The sequence below is a fragment of the Pseudophryne corroboree genome, chromosome 11, assembly GCF_028390025.1.
Source record: "Pseudophryne corroboree isolate aPseCor3 chromosome 11, aPseCor3.hap2, whole genome shotgun sequence".
In the NCBI taxonomy this organism is placed as follows: domain Eukaryota; kingdom Metazoa; phylum Chordata; class Amphibia; order Anura; family Myobatrachidae; genus Pseudophryne; species Pseudophryne corroboree.
The window spans coordinates 155,713,537-155,737,794 of record NC_086454.1 but is presented as its reverse complement, the minus strand read 5'-3'; the positions used below and the strand labels follow the sequence as shown (position 1 = coordinate 155,737,794).

The 24,258-nt window shown below is 46.4% G+C and overlaps 1 protein-coding gene across 2 annotated transcripts in view; it reads left to right on the top strand.

The window, feature by feature from the left end:
* The window catches only part of NXF1 (nuclear RNA export factor 1), a 141,784-nt gene that overhangs the window by 110,384 nt on the left and 7,142 nt on the right, over positions 1-24,258 (top strand). For both annotated transcript variants that reach the window (XM_063945003.1, XM_063945004.1), the window contains exons 14-19: positions 6,949-7,059; positions 7,145-7,203; positions 7,329-7,444; positions 8,054-8,093; positions 22,530-22,602; positions 23,007-23,189. In XM_063945003.1, the coding sequence (XP_063801073.1) occupies positions 6,949-7,059; positions 7,145-7,203; positions 7,329-7,444; positions 8,054-8,093; positions 22,530-22,602; positions 23,007-23,189 (582 nt within the window). The remainder of the gene's footprint in view (positions 1-6,948; positions 7,060-7,144; positions 7,204-7,328; positions 7,445-8,053; positions 8,094-22,529; positions 22,603-23,006; positions 23,190-24,258) is intronic.

Genomic DNA, 24,258 nt, shown 5'->3' with positions numbered 1-24,258 from the left:
CAGTACAGTCGGTGACATTGAAAGATCCTACAGATAGGACGATTGAAGCAATGCCTAAATCTGTTTTCTTTACCACGATTCTAGCTGGCGCTTGGGTCCTCAGGGCCGCGGATGACTGACTAGCACAGGTCATATCTGGAATGCAGTCTGACGATCCATCGGAAGCCATTCAATTAGCAGAACAAATTTTGGAGGCTCTTACTTATGTGACTGAGGCCTTAATTGGTTCTGCTATGCTACACTCCCGTATTTCTGCCTTGACCGTGACAGCAAGACGGTCTCTTTGGCTTCGGGTTTGGAATGCCGATTTTGACTCTAAACAGACCATGTCGGCGGTACCCTTTGAAGGTGAGTTCTCTTTGGGTCGTAATCAAAGAAGATTATTCAGCTACTACAGGAGGGCAGGAGCCCCTTTCTTCCGGCTGTTCCTTCGAAACCGAATACTACAAGGGATTCGTTCCTTTCATGTACAGGACAGAGGTAGTTCCATTCCTTTCGTGCTGTATCCACGAAGACCGTTTCAGAGGTAGAAGTAAACCTACCGACAAACCTACTGCATGATGCCGGAGGGAGCAGTGATGGTTGGGACTCTGTTACTACAGTTCAAAGAAGTGTGGCTCCTGTCAAAACCAGATAGGTGGGTGACGGAAGTCATATCCAGAGGAGATACGTTAGATCTCGAGGAACCAGTCTCATATCGTGTGTTCTTCACTTCTCTTCCAAACGGTCCCTCCAGCCGTCGAGTTCTTCGTCATGCAACAGCCACTCTTCTACGAAATGAAGTAAAATTTTTCTAGTTCCCGCTCAGCAGAGGTCGGGGATTTTACTCGTGGACAAACTGGACGGTTAGTTTCAACAAAAAAGATCAAAATGGACGCTCTATTATCGTCGCCATGGAACCAGGGGGATATTTGGCTTCATTAGACATAAGACGCCTATCTGCTTGTTCCTATGTGTACGGGTCATCAATCTCTTAGATTCGCAGTCGGCCTTGACATTTTCAGTTTCAGGCTCTTCCCTTTGACCTAGCCACGGCTCCTCGGGTATTCACAAAGATCATAGACCATGCGCTGGCAGTTTTGCAGTGTCAGGGAGTCAACATTACTCTGTATTTGGATGATCTGTTGATCAGGGCACCGTCAGAGTTGATTCTTCACCAGAACTTGCGTCTCACAATAGAGACTCTACAGTCATTCGGATCAATAAGAGATTGTCCAAAGTCATCTTGGCTTCCTTCCCAGAAGATAATGTTTATGGGACTCTTATACGATACCAACAACAGAAAGTGTTTCTTTCTCATTCAGGACATACAGTCCAGAATTTGAACACTGCTGCATTTACAGTTCACAATTTGGCCTTGGGTGAGGGTCACCACAGATGTCAACCTCATAGGTCGGAGTACGGTTTTTCAGACTCATCACTTTCAGGGGCTCGGGGCCAGTCAAAGAGTCAAAGTTGCAGATCAACATCTTTGAGTTGAGGACGATCCGGTAGGCACTACTCCGGATTCAAACCAGAGTACAGGGTCATCCAGTGCGGATTCAATCCGACACCGTCACGGCGGTTGCTTACATAAACAAGCAAGGAGACACTCGAAGCTGATCCGCCTTGACACGTTCAGATCTCATATGGTCGGAACATTGGGTTCCGGCCAGATCCACGATTCACATGCCAGGAATCGAGACCTGGAAAGCGGATTTCTTAAGCCGTCACACAGTGCATCCGGGAGAGTAGGAACTTCACCGGGTGATGTTTCTGACTCTAGTAGCCGGTCGGCGATACCCGATGTAGATCTGATGGCGTCTCGTCTCAACAATAAACTTCCTCTCTACGGGTCACGTACTCAGGACCCTCAAACAATTCTAATAGATGCACTGACGGCGCTGTGGCACTCTCAACTGGGATATGTGCCAACATTTCCACTGGCTCCAGGTCTGCTTCAACGCATTCAGATTGAAGGTCTTCCAATCATTCTGGTGGCCCCAGATTGGCCAGGCTGTCAGTGGTGCGCTCTTCTGCGCACTATGGTCATCAAGGAACCATTCCGACTCCCTCTGCATCCACATCTTATGATTCAGGGACCATCTCACTACCCAGGTTGGATTGGCTGGTTTTCATTTAAAAAAAAAAAAAAAAAAGTTTTATTCTCGTACTGTTGTGTAAATTATGATTCAGACTAGCAAGCCACTGGCTTCTGAATTTGACCACAGAGTGTGACGTATTTACATTGCTTGGTGTAAACAGCGGGGTTTAACACCGGATTTGTTTAGAGTTCCTTGTCTGTTATTCTTCCTTCAGGAGAGTCTCAATAAGGGTCTGAGATTTTTTTTCATAAATGGGTCAGGTTTCTGCCTTGTCGGTTCTTTTTTCAAAAGAGACTGGATATCATTCCAGAGGTTCGGACGTTCCTTCAGGGGTTTCTGCGGATTTAGCCACCTTTTGTTCCTCCGGTTCTTCCCTGGGACTTTACCTTGGTCCTTATGGCTCTTCAAAAATCACCATTGAGCCTTTGGAATCTGTAGAATTGCGGTATCTAACGTTACTCTGTTGTCTTCCTATTAAAAAATTACCTCCGCTAGATGAGTATCTGTATTGGCAGCTATTTTCTTGCAGACCACCCTTGTTGGTGTTTCATGATAATCGGGTGGTTCTGCGAACAAAACATTCCTTCAGAAGGTTGTGTCAGCGTTTCATCTAAATCAGGACATTGTCCTTCCAGCGTTACTCTTTCTCCTTCCAGGGAGGATTCCCAGTTGACTTTTAGATGTGCTTAGGGCCTTACGGTTTTCTTTATCTTGTGCGGATTCTATCCGTCATACGGATGCTTTGTTGGTTTTTAATTGATGCATCCAAACAAGATTGGCCGACTTCCAAGTACACAGTGGCTCGTTGGGTAACTTCGACCAGCATATCAGTCTACTGATGTTTCAGTTCCTGAATCAATCCGAGCTCCTTCGCCTCGAGCTGTTGGAGTTTCTTGGGCTGCTCGCAGGGGTGCACCTATTGAGCAGCTGTCAGACAGCGACATGGTCGTCTGTGCATTAGTTTAAAAAGTTTTACCGTTTTCATACTTTCGGTTTGTAGACTGCCTTTGTTGGGCGTCACATTTTGCGGACGGCTATGCCGTCTCCGTCTCCCTCCTCTTATTTGCTTGCTTTGGGAAATCCCACAAGTAATGGCGCAGCGTCCCCCAGATGGATGAAAGAGAAATAGGGATTTTTGTTTACTTACCGTAAAATCTCTTTCTCCGATTCCATCTGGGGGACGCTGCGATCCCTCCCAGATGTTTGTCTGGTTTAACCAGTTAATTTTTTTTGGTCTATCTCCTTTGGCTTGGCTAAACGTTAACTGAGGTACTGGCTAGGCAGGAAGGAGATGGGAGGGGTTAGAGGGGGGAGGAGTCAGGTTTTAATACTTCTGTGCCAAACTCCACAACCACACACCTCTAACCCCACAAGTAATGGCGCAGCGTCCCCCAGATGGAATCAGAGAAAGAGATTTTACGGTAAGTAAACAAAAATCCCTATTTTGCACACGTGTTAGGACTGGGGGCTCTTATGATTCTGGGGTCCAATTGTCGTCTGCTCTGCTGGTGGACCCGCAATCCTGGGTGGCTACCCTGACTGAAGCTATGGCCCAAGTGCATACTGGTCAGGTTTCTACCTGTACTGAAGTGTCAGTGTCGCAAGTTGTGAACCCTGTGACTGCCTTCTCAGGGGTCTGGTGAGTATTCTCAGACCTCGAAACAGTGTTGGGCTCAGGGTCTTGCATGCTCTGTACAGGGCTTAGTCAAAGTTTCTTCTTCTCTGGAATGAATGTTAGAATCCTCTTCTAGTAGTTTTGACAGTTCTGCTAGGCGTCTATCCCAAAAGAAACCGCTCCTTTGGTGCTCCAGTCCTGTCAGGATACATGTTCTCAAGTGGAAGAGAGTGAAGGTCTCAACAATTCAGATTTGGAGGTTGTCTCTCTTCCTGAGGTGAAACCTAGTGATGTGCAGAGGCTGGAAGCTTTAACTAAGGTGGCCCTCCAGGTGCTCAAGATCTGATTCCGATACAGCAGACTCTCAAGAGACTTCACTTTTTAAGAAATGGAAGAAATAGTGACCTTTACTTCCCCTTGCTGGAGGAACAGTTGACTGACGCCTGGAAGCATCCGGGTAAGAAATTCCAGATGCATGCTTGTTCTCTACCCATTAGCAACAGCGGACATGGCTAAGTGGGAGTCTACGTCGGTTAACAAGGCCATGGAAAAGTGGGCGGATTTATAAATTGAGGGTTTTGTTCCTTCAGTTCCCAGTCCAACCTTATTGCATTAGTAGAACATATTGAGTCAGCAGTGTATTTTGGAGATGCAGGTCTTGCTGGATAGGTCTGTTCCTGGATTTCTGCTTTGACAGTGGCGGCTTGCCGTGCCGTGTGTTTTTGATCCTGCCTGGCGGATGCAGAGTTCAAATTCACTCTGGTAGTTCTTGCGTTTTCTGGTAAAATTTTATTTGGCCCTGAGTTAATGTCCTTGCTACAAGGGGTAAGGATACCTTTTTACCTTCCTCTTCCGTGGCTCCTCGATGGTCCTATTCAGGACTGTCTTTTTGCTCCTTATGGCTGCACCCTAGATTTCGTTGTAAGTAGAGATGGGCCTCGTCAGCTGCCAGAGTAGGTAAGGGGGCTTCAGTCCACTCCATCCTGCCATCGGGATCCCAAGCCGTGGATAAGCCATCCGCATGACGGTCTTCCATCCCACCTGGGGACTCCTTCAGTGGGTGCTTGTCTGTTTCATTTCAAAGACATTTGGTTTCAGACATGTTCTGATGTTAGCAGTCTTGTTCGAGAGGGCTACCAGATAGTTTCTAATGTCTCCTTCTCCTTCAATTCTTTACCACCAGGCCCCCGATCTCTTAAAAGCGAAAGGCTTTGCACCAGTCGGTGGATGAACTTCTTCCTTCCAATGTGATCCAATCCTGGTACATCGTTGGATTCAACTGTACCTTTGCTGTTCCACAGGGACCAGATGGAATCACATACACACTGTAATCGCAAGTCTGGAGCCAGGGGAGTTTCTGGTGTCTTTGGATATTGGGGAAGCATACCTTCACATTCCTGTTGGAGTTTCGTCAGGCATACCTGCGGTTTGCCATTTTAAACTTCCACTTCCAATTTCAGGCACTCCCTTTCAGCCTCTCGTTGGCACCCCGGGTGTTCACAAAGATAATTGTGGCTCACCTTCGCTCTCTGGGGGTGCCCATTGTTTCTAACCTCCATCAAGTCAGGTGTGCTGCCGGATCAGGTAACCCTAACAGACTGTGTTCTCATTTCTCATGATTGTATTATAAACTTTAAGAAATCCAGTCGGGTCCCTTCTCAGCCTCTTCTGTTCCTGGGCATGATTTTCAGCACATCCCTTGCAGAGAGTTTTTCTTCCTCTGGACAAGATCCAAGCAATTCAATCCATGGTCCAGTTGGAGCTGAAGAAATAGTCTGTCCGTTCACTTATGCATCAGCTTGCTGGTTAAGATGTTGGCTTCCTTTAAAGCGACTCAGTTCGGGAGGTTTCATTTGCAGAAATTTTAACTGGTCTTTCTTTCCCAGTGGACAGGATCCCACCTTCTGTTACACCGGCTCGCTCATCTCTTAATTCAGACTCGGTCTGCATTCAACCACCACAGAAAGGAGACACATCTCAGGGCCAGTTGTTCCTTTGTGATCTGGAATTGGATCCTTGTGACCACATATGTGAGCTTGAGGGGCTGGGGGAGGGGGGTTTGTACTGATCCTACAGACTTCATTTCAGGGTTTGTGGTCTTGCCAGATAGCTTTCTGTCGCCCAATGTTCTGGAACTCCTGAGCGATTTTCAGTGCGTTGGCAGCAGCATATTCTCTCCTCAGAGGGCGCCATGTACATGTGCAGTCGGACACAGCCACGGTGGTGGCGCATATAAATCGACAAGGTAGCCCTCGGAGCTATTTGGCCACGAGGTAGTCCTCTTGCATCCTAGAGTGGGCAGAGAAGCACATTCTGGCCATATTGGACATGTTCATTCCCAGTGTTGAAAACTGAGAGGCAGACTATCTGCGTCCAAGGGATGAGCCCTTCACCCAGAGGGTCTCTGCTCAATCACATGCTTCCATGGGGGTGTTCCATGACTCAGTATCTGAGGGCAGTGTCAGCAGATTTGCTGTCTATTCCGTGGCACTTCTGTTTCGTGCATCAGTTTCCGCTTTTCCCTCTTCTTCCTCTGGTCCTGAAATGCATTAAGCGCAAGAGAACAGAGGTGATTCTCGTGGCTCTAGAGTGGTCCCATTGGTTTTAGTATTTGGATCTTCTGCTTCTTGGGGACCTTACGTTTACCCAGACTTACCTCATCTGTTTTTTAACAGCATGGCTATTGAAGCCTCGATTCTGAGGCGTAAGGCATCCTGGAGCTGTGATCCCAACTATGCGTAAAGGCCAGGAAGCCAGTTTTCGGCTGCTCATCATATCTGGAGTTCTTGCAGCTCTTGGTGCGACTGTCATCCGTCTCCTATGACCTCTTTTTCTCTGGCCAATTCACCAGTCTCCCGCCTCCCTTGTTGGCTTCCTTTGGGATGTTCCACATGTAATGGATAAATGCAGTGTTCCCCAGTTGGATGCTAGAAGAAAGATTTTATGGATTTTATGGTTAGTTCAAAAATCCAATTGCTTAACCATCTCCCCCCTCTTTTTCAGTTGTTAAATCTCCTGCTTTTCGTTCTATATAAATAAAAACTGTATTGTTTGGTTTTGCAATTTTTACCCCATGTTTTCAATGAGATTCTTTACTTATACTATTGTGTTTGCGGTTTCAAAATAAAGAATTTATTTTAAAAAATAATGTATTGAATGTATTACAAAAACAAAGGAGCAAATGTTTTAAACCCTGCTCTTTGTATTTTGTCTAGTTTTCTGTGCACTGAATGATGTTCTCATCCTCAGATATTATGCTTGCTATGATTGTGAAGATCGCCAAGGCCTGCTTAACGTTTACCATGATGAAGCTGCCTGTTCCCTGAGCATTCCAAATCCTCCTGGGCAGAATCCCTCCAGGTCTGTACCACTCGCTATACTCCGTTTCTATTACAGTTTGGTTTTAGGTCTCTAATGTAATGTGTCTGTATGTCTCTTTACACAGGAGTAGTCTTGGGGAGTATTTCAGCAGCAGCAGAAATGTAAAAAGGTTACGGGATCCAAGTAAGTTCTGCCTGAGTAGGAGGCCTGCACATTCTCTAATACTGTATATGTGTGTGCCTTGTGATCAGTCTGAAGCAACAACATAATAGTGTCATTTATAACTTGCTCTCTCTCCTGTTTCTTAGCGCTCCGTTTTAAACTTATCAAACACAAACGTCTGAACGTTGTTAGCTTCTTAAATGGGCTTCCACGGACCCAGCATGATCTGAACTCATTTGTGGTGGATATTAATGCTCAGTCTGTAAGTATCCAGATTTGTGGGGGTTTTCCTGTTTGCCTTCACTACATTTTGTATGGTATCCGTTTGGATGGTCAACCATGTTATGGTCGACCACTATTGGTCGACATGGACACATGGTCGACACATGAAAAGGTCGCCACATTGAAAGGTCGACGTGAGTTTTTCACACTTTTTTTCTTTTCTTTTGGGGAACTTGTCCATACTTTACGATCCACGTGGACTATGATTGGGAACGGTAAACTGTGCCGAGCGCAGCGAGGCACCTTGCCCGAAGCATGGCGAGCGAAGCGGTGCACTAATTGGAGTTCCCCGTCACTTTACGCAGAAAACGACACCTAAAAAAAACATTTTCATGTGTCGACCTTTTATGTCGACCATTTCCATGTGTCGACCATTTGTCCATGTCAACCAATAGTGGTCGACCTAATGACTGTCGACCATAACATGGTCGACCAGTCATATCGGAACCATTTTGTATCCTCAGTTTCCATATGCTGTTTATCCCTTTTACTCTCTCTAGCCTTCTGTTTCATTCTGACTTCTCATTCTTTTTGCCCTCCTGTTTATTGGTGGAGAGTAACTCATTAAGGTATGATGTTTCTTTTTCAGAACACCTTACTGTGTTTTGTAGTCAATGGAGTATTTAAAGGTAAGTCTCACTACCGGTTTACTCACTATGTTTGCGCCCATGCCCCCATCCTTCCTGCCATGTATTCCCTATCTTTATTCACTTTTGCTGCCTTGGTTTAGGATTTCCCTTTTATAGATACATTTCCCCCCCCCCATATTTTGTGCATATTGTGTTGCTCAGAACAGTAACATAGAAACATAGAATTTGACGGCAGATAAGAACCACTTGGCCCATCTAGTCTGCCCCTTTTTTATTTTATCCTTTAGGCAATCTCAACCCTTTTTTAACCTTAATTCTTTGTAAGGATATTCATATGCCTGTCCCAAGCATGTTTAAATTGCCCTACAGACTTAGCCTCTACCACCTCTGATGGGAGGCTAATCCACTTATCCACTACCCTTTCTGTGAAGCAATTTTTCCTTAAATTTCCCCTGAACTCCCCCCCCCCCCCCCCCCCCCTCCAGTCTCAATGTATGCCTTCGAGTTCTAATACTTCTTTTCCTTTGAAGAACGTTTCCCTCCTGAACTTTAAGACCCTTAATATATTTGAACGTTTCTATCATGTCCCCCCTTTCCCTTCTCTCCTCCAAACTATACATGTTAAGATCTTTTAGCCTTTCCGGGTAAGTTTTGTGATGTAGGCCATGCACCATTTTAGTTGCCCTTCTTTGTACACTCTCTAATGTATTTATATCCTTCTGGAGATAGGGTCTCCAGAACTGGACACAGTATTCCAGATGGGGCCGTACCAATGACCTATACAGTGGCATTATCACTTCTTTTTTCCTGCTACTGATTCCTCTCCCTATGCAACCAAGCATCTGATGACTTGCCTTTCTCTTTGCTTTGTTGCATTGATTTCCTGCCTTCAAGTTACTTGAAATAGTGACTCCTAAATCTCTTTCCTCCTCAGTAGTTTCCATTATAGTACCCTTGATACTATACTTAGCCTTTGGGTTTTTGAGACCCAAGTGCATGATTTTGCATTTTTTAGCATTAAACTGTAGTTGCCACATTCTTGACCATTTCTCAAGCCTACCTAGGTCATTAATCATTTGTTTGACCCCTCCCGGTATGTCTATCCTGTTGCATATCTTTGTATCATCTGCAAAAAGGCATATCTTCCCTTCAATACCATCTGCAATGTCACCAACAAAGATATTAAAGAGAACTGGACCAAGTACAGATCCCTGGGGTACTCCACTGGTAACATTTCCCTCCATAAATTGCACTCATTAACTACGACTGTCTGTTTCCTATCCTGCAACCAGGTTCTTCTCCATTTAACTGATTTATAATCTACCCCCAGGCTTTCAAGTTTATTTAGCAGTCTGCAATGTGGGACAGTGTCAAATGCCTTACTAAAGTCTAGATATGCTACATCTACAGCTCCCCCTTGATCTATTATTTTCATCACAGAGTCAAAAAAGTCAATAAGATTTGTTTGGCATGATCTCCCACCAGTAAATCCATGCTGTTTTGGATCCTGTAAGTTGTTTGATTTAAGATATTCCACTACTCTTTCTTTTAATAGTTTTTCCATTCCTTTCCCTACTACTGATGTAAGGCTTACTGGTCTGTAGTTACTTGCTTCTTCCTTGCTTCCACTTTTGTGCAGTGGAACTACATTTGCTCTTTTCCAGTCCTCTGGAATAGCACCTGTATTTAGTGACTGGTTAAATAATTCTGTTAAAGGTGTAACCAGCACATCTTTTAGCTCTTTGAGTATCCTTGGGTGTATCCCATCTGGTCCCATTGATTTATCCACTTTTAGTTTTGAAAGTTCTGTTAGGACCTTCTCCTCTGTAAATGTATTTTCATCTACCTTATTTTTATGAATGTCCTTGCAACTTAACTGTGGCCACATCCCTTCTTCTGTAGTAAATACTTAGCAAAAATAATTATTTTGGTGATGTGCTATTGCCTTGTCTCCCTCCACCAAATGCTCACTCTCTGTCTTAAGTCTTATTATTCCTCCATTTGATTTTCTCCTTTCACTTATATACTTAAAAAAAGTTTTGCCCCCTTTATCTACTGACTGGGCCATTTTCTCCTCAGCTTCTGCCTTTGCACGTCTGATCACTTTCTTAGCATCCTTCCTTCTGTCCAGATACACCTCTTTGTCGTTATTATTTTGAGTCTGTTTGTATTTCCTAAAAGCCATCTTTTTTGCTTTCACACTAGTTGATACTTCTTTTGTGAACCACACTGTCTTCCTTTTCCTGGTGCTTTTCCTAACCATTTTGATACAAAGGTCTGTTGCACTTAGTATTGCACTTTTCAGTTTTTTCCACCTCTCCTGCACTCCTTCCAAGTTCCTCCAGTCTGCCAATGAATCACTTAAACATCTCCCCATTTTTGCAAAGTCAGCATTTCTAAAATCCAACACCTTTGTTTATGTGTGACAGGAGTTGGATCCTGTCTTTATACTAAACCATACTGCTTGATGATCACTGGATCCCAGGTGCTCACCCACATATATATCAGATATCCTATCACTATTTGTAAGAATTAGATCTAATATTCAGTAGGTCTCAGGTTATTTTCTCCTTGCCTGTGGAACCAAATAGATTCCTTTTAATTTCGCTATATGGGGATGAACATTTTAGGACGACTTCCTGTGGTCTGCGTTCACACTTCAGAACAGCGCCCAGCTTCATGCAATGCTTTTTAACTCTTTCTCTTTCATCCACTCGGTGACACTGGAGTCCTATACAGTAGGGGTGTGAAGCCTTGAACCGGAGGTGTGGCACAACCTAAAATTAGCATTGTCTGCACAGCCGGCTCCTCCCCCTTCACATCCCTCCTCCCTCAGTTTGAAAAATTGTGCTGGAGGTAACAGCACGTGGGAGCACTTAGCTCCTGACTAAAAATCTAAAAAGAGCTGCGTAACCCTAATAAAAGGGAGACAAAGTTGCTTACTATTGGAGAGCCAAAGATCCCTATTGAAGGGACCTGCATCTCTCCACAGGAGATCCTCCAACAGCAGAATAGTGAGTACTGGTTGAAAAGAAAAACTGGGGACTTAGAAGAAGTAGCTTAGGCTAGGTTCTTTCATTTAGTGTGTGTGTGTGTGTGTATGTATGTATGTATATATATATATATTTCTCTATCGTCCTAGTGGATGCTGGGGTTCCTGAAAGGACCATGGGGAATAGCGGCTCCGCAGGAGACAGGGCACAAAAAGTAAAGCTTTTCCAGATCAGGTGGTGTGCACTGGCTCCTCCCCCTATGACCCTCCTCCAGACTCCAGTTAGATTTTTGTGCCCGGCCGAGAAGGGTGCAATCTAGGTGGCTCTCCTAAAGAGCTGCTTAGAGAAAGTTTAGCTTAGGTTTTTTATTTTACAGTGAGTCCTGCTGGCAACAGGATCACTGCAACGAGGGACTGAGGGGAGAAGAAGTGAACTCACCTGCGTGCAGGATGGATTGGCTTCTTGGCTACTGGACATTAGCTCCAGAGGGACGATCACAGGTACAGCCTGGATGGTCACCGGAGCCGCGCCGCCGGCCCCCTTGCAGATGCTGAAGTTAGAAGAGGTCCAGAATCGGCGGCTGAAGACTCTGACAGTCTTCTAAAGGTAGCGCACAGCACTGCAGCTGTGCGCCATTTTCCTCTCAGCACACTTCACACGCTGTCACTGAGGGTGCAGGGCGCTGGGGGGGGGCGCCCTGGGAGGCAAATGTAAACCTATATACTGGCTAAAAATACCTCACATATAGCCCCCAGAGGCTATATGGAGATATTTAACCCCTGCCAAACTTCACTAAAGAGCGGGAGACGAGCCCGCCGTAAAAGGGGCGGGGCCTATCTCCTCAGCACACAGCGCCATTTTTTCTCTCACAGAAAGGCTGGAGAGAAGGCTCCCAGGCTCTCCCCTGCACTGCACTACAGAAACAGGGTTTAAACAGAGAGGGGGGGCACAAATTGGCGATATAAATATATATATATAAAGATGCTATTAGGGAGAAACACTTATATAAGGTTGTCCCTATGTAATTATAGCGTTTTTTGGTGTGTGCTGGCAAACTCTCCCTCTGTCTCTCCAAAGGGCTAGTGGGGTCCTGTCCTCTGTCAGAGCATTCCAGGTGTGTGTGCTGTGTGTCGGTACGTGTGTGTCGACATGTATGAGGACGATGCTGGAGGAGGCGGAGAAATTGCCTGTAATGGTGATGTCACTCTCTAGGGAGTCGACACCGGAATGGATGGCTTATTTAGGGAATTACGTGAGAATGTCAACACGCTGCAAGGTCGGTTGACGACATGAGACGGCCGACAAACAATTAGTAACGGTCCAGGCGTCTCAGAAACACCGTCAGGGGTTTTTTATAAAAAACGCCCATTTACCTCAGTCGGTCGACACAGACACGGACACTGAATCCAGTGTCGACGGTGAATAAACAAACGTATTCCTCATTAGGGCCACACGTTAAGGGCAATGAAGGAGCTGTTACATATTTCTGATACTACAAGTACCACAAAAAAAAAGGGTATTATGTGGAAGTGAAAAAACTACCTGTAGTTTTTCCTGAATCAGATAAAATAAAATGAAGTGTGTGATGATGCGTGGGTTTACCCCGATAGCAAATATTGGCGTTATACCCTTTCCCGCCAGAAGTTAGGGCGCGTTGGGAAACACCCCTTAGGGTGGAAAAGGCGCTCACACGCTTATCAAGTGGCGTTACCGTCTCCAGATACGGCCGCCCTCAAGGAGCCAGCTGATAGGCAGCTGGAAAAATATCCTAAAAAGTATATACACACATACGGTGGTTATACTGCGACCAGCGATCGCCATCAGCCTGGAGATGCAGTGCTGGGTTGGCTTGGTCGAATTCCCTGACTAAAAATATTTTATTGATATAGAGCATTTAATAGGATGCATTCTATATATATGTATGCGAGATGCACAGAGGGATATTTGCACTCTGGCATCAAGATAAGTGCGTTGTCCATATCTCCCGGAAGATGTCATGGACACGACAGTGGTCAGGTGATACAGATCCCATACGGCACGTGGAAGTATTGCCGTATAAAGGGAAGGAGTTATTTGGGGTCGGTCCATCGGACCTGGGGGCCACGGCTACAGCTGGGAAATCCAACCTTTTTACCCCAAGTTACATCTCAGCAGAAAAAGACACTGTCTTTTCAGCCTCAATCCTTCCGTTCCCATGTGGGCAAGCGGGCAAAAGGCCAGTCATATCTGCCCAGACATAGAGGAAAGGGAAGTAGACTGCAGCAGGCAGCCCCTTCCCAGGAAAAGAAGCCCTCCACCAGTGGGGGGGTAGTCTCAAGAGTCTCAGCGCGCAGTGGGATCACTCGCAAGTTGACCCCTAGATCGTACAAGTATTATCCCAGGGGTACAGATTGGAGAGTCGAGACATTTTTTCCTCGCAGGTTCCTGAAGCCTGCTTTACCAACGGCTTCCTCCGACAGGGAGGCAGTATTGGAAAAAATTCACAAGCTGTATTTCCAGCAGGTGATAATCAAAGTACCCCTCCTACAACAAGGAAAAGGGTATTTGTCTTCCACACTATATTGTGGTACTGAAGCCAGACGGCTTGGTGAGACATAGTCTAAATCTGAAATCTTTGAACACTTACATAAAAAGGTTCAAATCAAGATGGAGTCACTCAAAGCAGTGATAGAGAACCGGAAAAAAGGGGACTATATGGTGTCCCTGGACATCAAGGATTACCTCCATGTCCAAATTTGCCCTTCTCAACAAGGGTACCTCTGGTTCGTGATACAGAACTGTCAATATCAGTTTCAGACGCTGCCGTTGAATTATCCACGGCACCCCGGGCCTTTACCAAGGTAATGGCCGAAAAGATGATTCTTAAAAGAAGAAAGGCATCTTAATTATCCCTTACTTGGACGATATCCTGAAAGGGGCAAGTTTCCAGAGAACAGTTGGAGGTCGGAAAAGAACTATCTAAAGTAGTTCTACGACAGCACGAGTGGATTCTAAATATTCCAAAAATCGCAGCTGTTTTCCGATGATACGTCTGCTGTTCCTAGGAATGATTCTGGGCATAGTCCAGAAAGAGGTATTTCTCCTGGAGGGGAAAGCCAGGGAGTTATCCGACCTAGTCAGAAACCTCCTAAAACCAGGCCAAGTATCAGTGCATCAATGCACAGGAGTCCTGGGAAAAATGGTGGCTTCTTACGAAGCGATTCCATTCGGCAGATCTCACGCAAAAACTTTTCAGGGGGATTTGCTGGACGAATGGTCCGGATCGCATCTTCAGATGCATCAGCGGATAACCCTGTCTCCAAGGACAAGGGTGTCTCTTCTGTGGGGGCTGCAGAGTGCTCTTCTTCTAGAGGGCAGCACATTCAGCATTCAGGACTGTGTTCTGGTGACCACGGATGCCAGCCTGAGAGGCTGGGGAACAGTCACACAAGGAAGAAATTTCCAAGGAAGTGTGGTCAAGTCTGGAGATTTCTCTCCACATGAATATACTGGAGCTAAGGGCAATTTACGATGCTCTGAGCCTAGGAAGACCTCTGCTTCAAAGTCAACCGGTGCTGATCCAGTAGGACATCATCATGGCAGTCGCCCACGTAAACAGACGGGGCGGCACAAGAAGCAGGAGGGCAATGACAGCAAGGATTCTTCGCTGGGCGAAAGATCATGTGATAACACTGTCAGCAGTGTTCATTCCGGGAGTGGACAACTAGGAAGATTTCCTCAGCATAAATGAATTCCACCCGGAAAAGTGGGAACTTCATCTGGAAGTTTCCACATGTTTGTAAACCGTTGGGAAAGACCAAAGGTGGTTATGATGGCGTCCCACATGAAGCGCCAGGTCTAGAGACCCTCATGCAATAGCTGGGACGCTCTGGTAACACCGTGGGTGTACCAGTCGGTGTATGTGTTCCCTCCTCTGCCTTTCATACCCAGTGTATGGAGAATGATAGGAAGGAGAGGAGTAAGAACTATACTCGTGGTTCCGGTTTGGGCCAAGAAGAACTTGGTACCCGGAACTTCCAGAGATACTAGAAAGGATCTTGATTCAGCAAGAATCATGTCTGTTCCATGACTTACCGCAGCTGCGTTGACGCCAGGGCGGGTGAACGCCGGATCCTAAGGGAAAAAGGCATTCCGGAAGAGGTCATCCCTACCCTGGTCAGAGCCAGGAAGGAGGTGACCGCACAACATTATCACCGCTTAGGTGAAAATATGTTCCATGGTGTGAGGCCAGGAAGGCTCCACGGAAGAATTTCAACTAGGTTAATTCCTACATTCCTGCAAGCAGGAGTGTATATGGGTCTCAAATTGGGGTCCATTAAGGTTCAAATTTCGACCGGTCGATTTTCTTCCAGAAAGAAATTGGCTTCAGTTCCTGAAGTCCAGAAGTTGTTAAGGGAGTACTGCATATACAACCCCTTTTTGATGTCTCCAGTGGCACTGGGCGATCTCAACGTAGTTTGGGATTCCTAAAATCACATTGTTTTAAACAACTCAAATCTGTGGATTTGATATATCTCACATGGAAAGTGACCATGCTGTTGGTCCTGGCCTCGGCCAGGCGAGTGTCAGAATTGGCGGCTTTATCTCACAAAGCCATATCTGATTGTCCATTCGGACAGAGCAAAGCTGTGGACTCGTCCCCAGTTTCTCCCTAAGGTGGTGTCAGCGTTTCACCTGAACCAGCTTATTGTGGTGCCTGCGGCTACTAGGGACTTGGAGGACTCCAAGTTGCTGGATGTTGTCAGGGCCCTGAAAATATAGTTTCCAGGTCGGCTGGAGTCAGGAAATCTGACTTGCTGTTTATCCTGTATGCACCCAACAAGCTGGTTGCTCCTGCTTCTAAGCAGACTATTGCTCGTTGGATTTGTAGTACAATTCAGCTTGCACATTCTGTGGCAGGCTTGCCACAGAAAAAAAAAAAATATGTAAATGCCCATTCCACAAGGAAGGTGGGCTCATCTTGGGCGGCTGCCCGAGGGGTCTCGGCATTACAACTCTGCCGAGCAGCTACGTGGTCGGGGGAGAACACGTTTGTAAAATTTTACAAATTTGATACCCTGGCAAAAGAGGACCTGGAGTTCTCTCATTCGGTGCTGCAGAGTCATCCGCACTCTCCCGCCCGTTTGGGAGCTTTGGTATAATCCCCATGGTCCTTTCAGGAACCCCAGCATCCACTAGGACGATAGAGAAAATAAGAATTTACTTACCGATAATTCTATTTCTCGGAGTCCGTAGTGGATGCTGGGCGCCCATCCCAAGTGCGGATTATTCTGCAATACTTGTACATAGTTATTGTTACAAAAATCGGGTTATTGTTGTAGGAAGCCGTCTTTCAGAGGCTCCTTTTGTTATCATACTGTTAACTGGGTTTAGATCACAAGTTGTACGGTGTGATTGGTGTGGCTGGTATGAGTCTTACCCGGGATTCAAAATCCTCCCTTATTGTGTACGCTCGTCCGGGCACAGTACCTAACTGGAGTCTGGAGGAGGGTCATAGGGGGAGGAGCCAGTGCACACCACCTGATCTGGAAAAGCTTTTACTTTTTGTGCCCTGTCTCCTGCGGAGCCGCTATTCCCCATGGTCCTTTCAGGAACCCCAGCATCCACTACGGACTCCGAGAAATAGAATTATCGGTAAGTAAATTCTTATTATATATATATATATATATATATATATATATATATATATATAATTTTTTTATTTTTTTTTCATCTCTTTACACTTGCTGTGTAGTATTACTAAAGACCCCCCTCTTCATAGAACTGAGGTCAGCAGCCGGCGCGCGGGAGCTGGTGCAGCGCTGGGCTCTGTTTGTCCTTCCTGTGTGCAGGGGGAGACGGAGCGGCGCGCTGCAGAAGAAGAGAGAGGCGGTGTACAGACGCCGCTAAGGAAGCTTCTCACAGCGGTCCCGGCGTTCGCAAGCCAGCGGGAGGGGGAGAGAGAGAGAGCGCGCTGCACGGCTGAGGAGTTTTCGGCAGCGCGCGGCGATATAGACAGAAAGGGTCAGTTAATTATATAGAGAATGGGCTGCGCAAACCATAAAAGTTAGTACTTTCAACTTCTAGTGGGGGCCATGTTTAATATTTATGGCGCCAGTCGGAGAAGATGCATGCCCTCACCGTCCCCTCCCCCCTCCAACGGGGAAAACATAGAGGAAGAGTCTTTAGAAATAGCTCCCCCTGCTGCTCTGACTGGATATGTGGCTATATTGATATTAGTAGAGGGTTCTTTATGCTAAGAGCTCCCTCTGCTGGTGTAAATTATATATGTGAGGATCTCCTGGAAAGTAATCATATTTTACTTATTATATTTTCAAGGGACTTCTGTTTCAAAGATCCTGAAAAAAATACACGGAAGCAAGCGAATACCAACTCTAACATCGTAGCTGATTTAACAGTTGGGGTGTGAGGGTTGCGAGTCGGCTGGTGTTTTATTTTTTATATTTTTGGTTAATTTTTATTTAATTTTTTCATGTAAAAATATTTTGCCTTGATCCTTTTCCATAACAAAAGGACAGGTAATTCCAGCCGGATCCAATACCTTCGCTTCCGTCATCTCCCAGTCTTTCTCTTCCTAGTTTAAAGGGTGAAAGCGCTGCGTAATACCCTGATAAGGGGTTTAAAAGCAACATGTCTAAGGCAACCAAGACCTGTTATGTTTGTACGAAATGTAACAAGAAGAGCACGCGGGTTGGCAGCTCCGGGGTGTGCGACTCCTGCTTAGACAAGGACGATCCACCTGGGAGCAGTGCTCTGGCTAAGGCATGGGAAGACAACCTTGCTAATAGAATCTCTAAGGAGATGGCAGAATCGCGCAAGCAGCAATCGGAATGGGCTGCGGGATTCTCAAAGACGATGGAGGAATTTCTCATCAAGTTAACGCCGCCCGCACACGCAGAAACGAGTGTGCGCAAGGCCGTTAAGAGAACGCTTCCTATTATACCGGAATCAGAGGAGGAACAGGGTTTTCTTCTTGATACAAAGGAAGGTGAGTTAATTGAACCTAACATAGATGCCGGCTTTCCAGAGGAGGACACGGCAATCTCTGGTCTGGACTCCTTAATTGACGCGGTAAAGGAGATCTTAAACTTTCAGGTAGAGGAAATACGGGAGCCGGAAGATTTCGATTTGTTCGAATCCCAAAAACCGCGTTCAGCAGTGTTTCCCATCCCTAAATCCCTCCAGTCTCATATGGAGGAGGCTTGGAAACAGCCTGACAAACGATTTAAATTTCCGAAACGGTTTAAGATGACTTATCCCCTACCTAAGGGTGTAATGGACAAGTGGGAGAATGCGCCGGTAGTGGATGCTTCCCTAGGAAGGTTGTCAAAGAAGACAATCTTACCAATTCCTAACGTAACTACTTTAAAAGATGCGTCAGACCGTAAGGTTGACACAGCGTTAAAGTAAATTTTCGTAGCAGCTGGCGCAGCGCAGAGGCCTGCAATCGTCTGTGCTTGGGTTAACAAGGCCATGGGTGCATGGTCTGGACGTATTGTACAAGCTATTGAGGAGGAAAATATCTTAGAGGAGATTACCCAACTGGCGGAACACATTCGAGAATCTGCTTCATACTTGTGTCAGGCTTCTAAGGATGTTAGCAGAATAGCATCGCGCATATCTGCATCGGCTATATCGGCTAGAAGGATTTTATGGCTCAGAGAATGGCAAGGAGACTCTGACACCAAGAAGGCAGTAGAAGCCATCCCCTTTGGGGGTGAAATGCTGTTCGGACCAGAGTTGGACAAGTGGATTTTGCAGGCTACAGCGGGGAAGTCCACTTTTCTGCCCATCCCTTATACGAGAACAGCTCCACAAACTAGGAGAGGTTATTCGGGACCAGCGTTTACTTCATTTAGATCAGTCCTTTCGAGCCCGAGGTAGGGGTTTCGGTACACAAGCACGCGGGGGCAGAGGTAGAGGCCGCTCGCAGGCAACAACCAGAAAGCAGAATAAGCCTGCCGACAAGACCGTGGCATGACGGCCTCCCAGCTCACCTGGGGTCCCCCTTGGTGGGCGGCCGACTGGAAGGTTTTCAGGACATCTGGGCCAAAACCTCACCAGAACTTTGGGTGAACAACTTAATCTCTCAGGGATACAAGCTGGAATTTCAACAGAGGCCTCAGTCAGTTTTTTACAACAGGATTGCCTCGGTGCCCTCAAAAAGCAGGGGCACTACGGGCAGCAATTCTCAAATTGCTACAAGCAGAGGTCATTATTCTGGTTCCCGCTTCTCAGAGAGGAACGGGGTTCTATTCCAATCTTTTTGTCGTGCCAAAGCCGGACGGGACTGTCAGACCAATACTCAATTTAAAAGTTTTCAACCAGTTTTTAAGATTCTACAAATTCAAGGTGGAATCAATCCAATCAGTCATTGCAGGCTTAGAACAGGACGAGTTCATGGTATCCATGGACATAAAGGATGCATATCTGCATATTCCAATCTGGACTCCTCACCAGGCTTACTTAAGGTTCGCACTGGTGGCGGATCACTACCAATTCCGGGCCTTGCCGTTCGGTCTAGCATCAGCCCCAAGAATTTTCACAAAGATCATGGCGATCATGGTTGCAGGACTGAGACTGTTGGGGGTCACGATTATACCTTATCTGGACGATTTACTGATCAAGGCTCCATCGCAGAATCGACTGCTCAAGGATGTTCAGACATCCCATCAATTTCTAATACAACATGGATGGATTGTCAACTTCCAAAAGTCCAACCTCATACCGACTCAACGGATTCAATTCCTCGGTCTCATCTTGGACACGGTCCTATTACGTGTGTTCCTACCAGAGAACAAGGTCCAGGACCTACAGAGATTAGTGGCTCAAGTACTGAGGACGCAAACCGTTTCTCTGCACCTCTGTGTGCAACTTCTCGGGAAGATGGTGGAGTCATTCGAAGCTCTCCAGTACGGCAGACTTCATTCCCGACCATTACAAATAAACCTCATTGCTCAGGGAGCAGGTTCGCACTGGCTTCTCCATCGGAGAATCCGACTTCAACCACAAGTACGGGTCTCCTTGATATGGTGGTCGTTACACAAGAACCTTGCAGCCGGCAAGAAATGCGGCATTTGGGATTGGAGGATCCTGACGACGGACGCCAGTCTCAGAGGTTGGGGAGCCGTCCTAGAGGACCATCAGTTTCAAGGACGGTGGACGCTACAGGAGAGCAAACTACCCATAAATCTCCTCGAACTAAGAGCAGTTTACAATGCACTTCTCTTAGCAGAAGACCTAGTCATGAAACAACACATCAGGATTCAGTCAGACAATGTCACGACGACTTCTTACATAAACCGTCAAGGAGGAATAAAGAGCAGGATGGCGTTAAAGGAAGCCACAAAGATCTTGTTGTGGGCAGAAAGACGAGACATCATTCTCTCGGCAGTGTTCATTCCAGGTGTGGAGAACTGGAAAGCAGATTACCTCAGTCGCCAGGACATGCATCCGGGAGAGTGGTGCCTTCATCCACTGATTTTCAACATGATTGTGAGAAGATGGGGTCTGCCTCAGGTGGACCTAATGGCGTCTCAACAAAACCATCAGCTACCCAGATATGTGTCAAGGACTCGAGATCCAGCAGCAGAAGGAGTGGACACATTAACACTTCCTTGGTGTTACAGGAGGGTTTACATATTTCCCCCATTTCCACTCATACCCAGGGTTCTAAAAAGGGTAAAACGGGAACGAGCGTGGGCCATTCTAATCGCACCGGATTGGCCCCGCAGGAGTTGGTACTCCGACCTGCGGGGGTTACTTGCGGAAGATCCTTGGAGGTTACCACAGAGAGAGGACCTGCTATCTCAGGGACCGTTCCTACACCCCGACCTGAACAGGCTGCGTTTGACGGCGTGGCTATTGAAACCCGGATCTTAAGAAACAGAGGGATTCCACGAACGGCCATTCCTACAATGATTGCCGCTAGGAAGCCAGTCATAGCCAGGCACTACTACAGGATTTGGAGACTGTGTACATGGCTTGGTGTCAGGAGCGGGGATGGAATTCAACGAACTTCCATTTATCTCTACTTCTACTTTTCCTTCAGGCCGGTCTAGAGGGAGGCCTCAGACTGGGCTCTCTGAAGGTTCAGATTTCGGCTCTCTCCATCCTTTTTCAACAGCGGTTAGCATCCTTGCCAGAGATTCAAACCTTTTTACAGGGGGTTCTGAGGATTCAACCCCCTTTTCATCCTCCCACGGCACCATGGGACTTAAATTTGGTGTTAGAATATTTGAAGTCACCGACGTTTGAGCCGTTGACCAGAACAGACCTGAAATATCTCTCTTGGAAGGTCACGTTATTACTGGCCTTGGCTTCGGCTAGGCAGGTTTCTGAGTTGGGAGCCTTATCCTGTAAGAGTCCTTTCTTAGTTTTTCATGAGGATAGGGCGGAACTCCGTACAAGAGCAGACTTTCTTCCGAAGGTGGTTTCGGGGTTTTCACGTAAACCAGCCAATAGTGGTCCCATCTTTCCAGGGGATCACAGATGAGGACGTGTCATTGGATGTTGTCCGAGCTTTAAGGGTATACGTACAGGTTACGTCGCCTTTCAGAAAGTCGGACCATTTGTTTGTTCTTTATGATGGGCCAAAGAAGGGTTGGCCGGCATCTAAGCAGACTCTGTCTAGATGGATTAGACTTGCCATTCGGCAAGCTTCTATATCCTGTGGCAAACAGGTTCCAGTTCAGACGAAGCTCATACTACCCGATCAGTGGGTGCCTCGTGGGCGGCTGCCAGGGGTGCTTCCACGACTCAACTTTGCAGAGCGGCGACGTGGTCTTCAGCCCACACGTTCGCGAAATTTTACAAGTTTGATACTTTTGCGTCCGGAGAATCTAAGTTCGGACGTTTAGTTTTGCAGGCCACCGACAGCACTCCCTCCCTGGGGGAAAACTTTGGGACGTCCCCTACTGTATAGGACTCCAGTGTCACCTAGTGGATGAAAGAGAAAAGAGGATTTTGGTACTTACCGATAAATCCATTTCTCTGAATGCTCTAGGGGACACTGGACGCCCGCCTCGGTGCTGTCAACCTGCTGTGTTCAAAGTTCTGGTTTTAAACAGTTCGTACAAACAGCGTTACTTATTCGGTTAAGAGTTCTTGGCCGCTGTTTGATATGTTGTACGGTTCGGTTCCTCGCCATGTGCTATAGTGTCATGTCCTATTCTGTCAGTCAAATTTTTCAAACAGAGGGATGTGAAGGGGGAGGAGCCGGCTGTGCAGGCAATGCTAATTTTAGATTGTGCCACACCTCCGGTTCAAGGCTTCACACCCCTACTGTATAGGACTCCAGTGTCCCCTAGAGGATTCAGAGAAATGGATTTATCGGTAAGTACCAAAATCCTCTTTTTTCATAACCGAGGGTGTAAAAGTAATCAGTAAATGAGTGTATATAAGAAGTGCGCTTAAAGGACTCATTTTAACAAGATAAGTGACACTGTATCTGTTATGTTAACATTTTATCTGTTTTTTTCAGTGGAGGGACAATCAAATGAAACAGTACGTGCTTTCAGTCGGGTGTTTATAGCTGTACCAGGAGTTGACGGAGGGTAAGTCTGAGTCTCCTCTTTAATACAGTCATAAATGTAAATAGACTTGCGTGTGTATTATGTACAGTATTAGAAAGTACTGTTTGCATTGGTCTAGGAAAAGTAGGTAGGTTCTGTGCATATTATGAGGATACAATAATTGCCTGAAGTTGATTGGATTTAAAATGAAATCGTTTAGTGTAAAATAATTGACTATAGGCATGCATAAGTGTAGAGTAAACTGTATACATTAGGTAGACTTTGATTGTGTTTATTTTATCCTTTGTGGTTTCTGTCTGGGTTTGGTATACGAGTATATTGGGCTGTGACTTTGTCTGTTCAATACTTGCTCAAGAGTAACTAAAACATTGAGCACGCTTGGTGTCTTCTCCTTCTAGTAACCGAAATCTTCTCTTCATTACTAGGCTCCTGTTGGTAAATGATGAACAGTTCATAAGGAACGCCAGCACAGAAGAGATTCGTAAAGCCTTTGCCACACCAGCTCCTACTCCTTCCAGCAGCCCTGTGCCCGTGTTGGCTCAAGTACCCCAGGAAATGGTGCAGGCATTCACTCTGTTTTCTGGCATGAACGCAGAGTGGTCTCAGAAGTAAGTTGTTTTGTTTTATTGGCTTTTTTCTTGGTGGAAAATTTTTATTTTTCTCTAACATCCTAGTGGATGCTGGGGACTCCATAAGGACCATGGGGAATAGACGGGCTCCGCAGGAGACTGGGCACTCTAAAGAAAGATTCAGTACTATCTGGTGTGCACTGGCTCCTCCCTCTATGCCCCTCCTCCAGACCTCAGTTAGAATCTGTGCCCGGCCAGAGCTGGGTGCTCCTAGTGGGCTCTCCTGAGCTTGCTAGAAAAGAAAGTATTTTGTCAGGTTTTTTATTTTCAGAGAGCTTCTGCTGGCAACACTCTCTGCTACGTGGGACTGAGGGGAGAGAAGCAAACCTACTCACTGCAGCTAAGTTGCGCTTCTTAGGCTACTAGACACCATTAGCTCCAGAGGGATCGAACACAGGTACCTAACCCCGATCGTCCGTTCCCGGAGCCGCGCCGCCGTCCCCCTCGCAGAGCCAGAAGTACAGAAGCAGCAGAAGCAAGAAGACATCAAAATCGGCAGCAGAAGACTCCTGTCTTCACTTAAGGTAGCGCACAGCACTGCAGCTGTGCGCCATTGCTCCCGCAGCACACCCACACACTCCGGTCACTGTAGGGTGCAGGGCGCAGGGGGGGGGGGGGGGGGGGGAACGCCCTGGGCAGCAATTAAGATACCTGACGGCAAAAGTATACATATATACAATCGGGTACTGTATATATGTGCGAGCCCCCGCCATTTTTACACATGAGAAGCGGGACAGAAGCCCGCCGCTGAGGGGGCGGGGCCTTCTTCCTCAGCACACCAGCGCCATTTTCTCTTCACAGCTCCGCTGGAAGGACGCTCCCCAGGCTCTCCCCTGCAGTATACAGGTGCAATAGAGGGTAAAAAAGAGAGGGGGGGGGGGGGGGGGGCACATAAATTTAGGCGCAGATATATATATATATATATATATATATATATATATATATATATATATATATATATATATATATAATATAAAAAACAGCAGCTACTGGGTAAACACTAAGGTACAGTGCAATCCCTGGGTTATATAGCGCTGGGGTGTGTGCT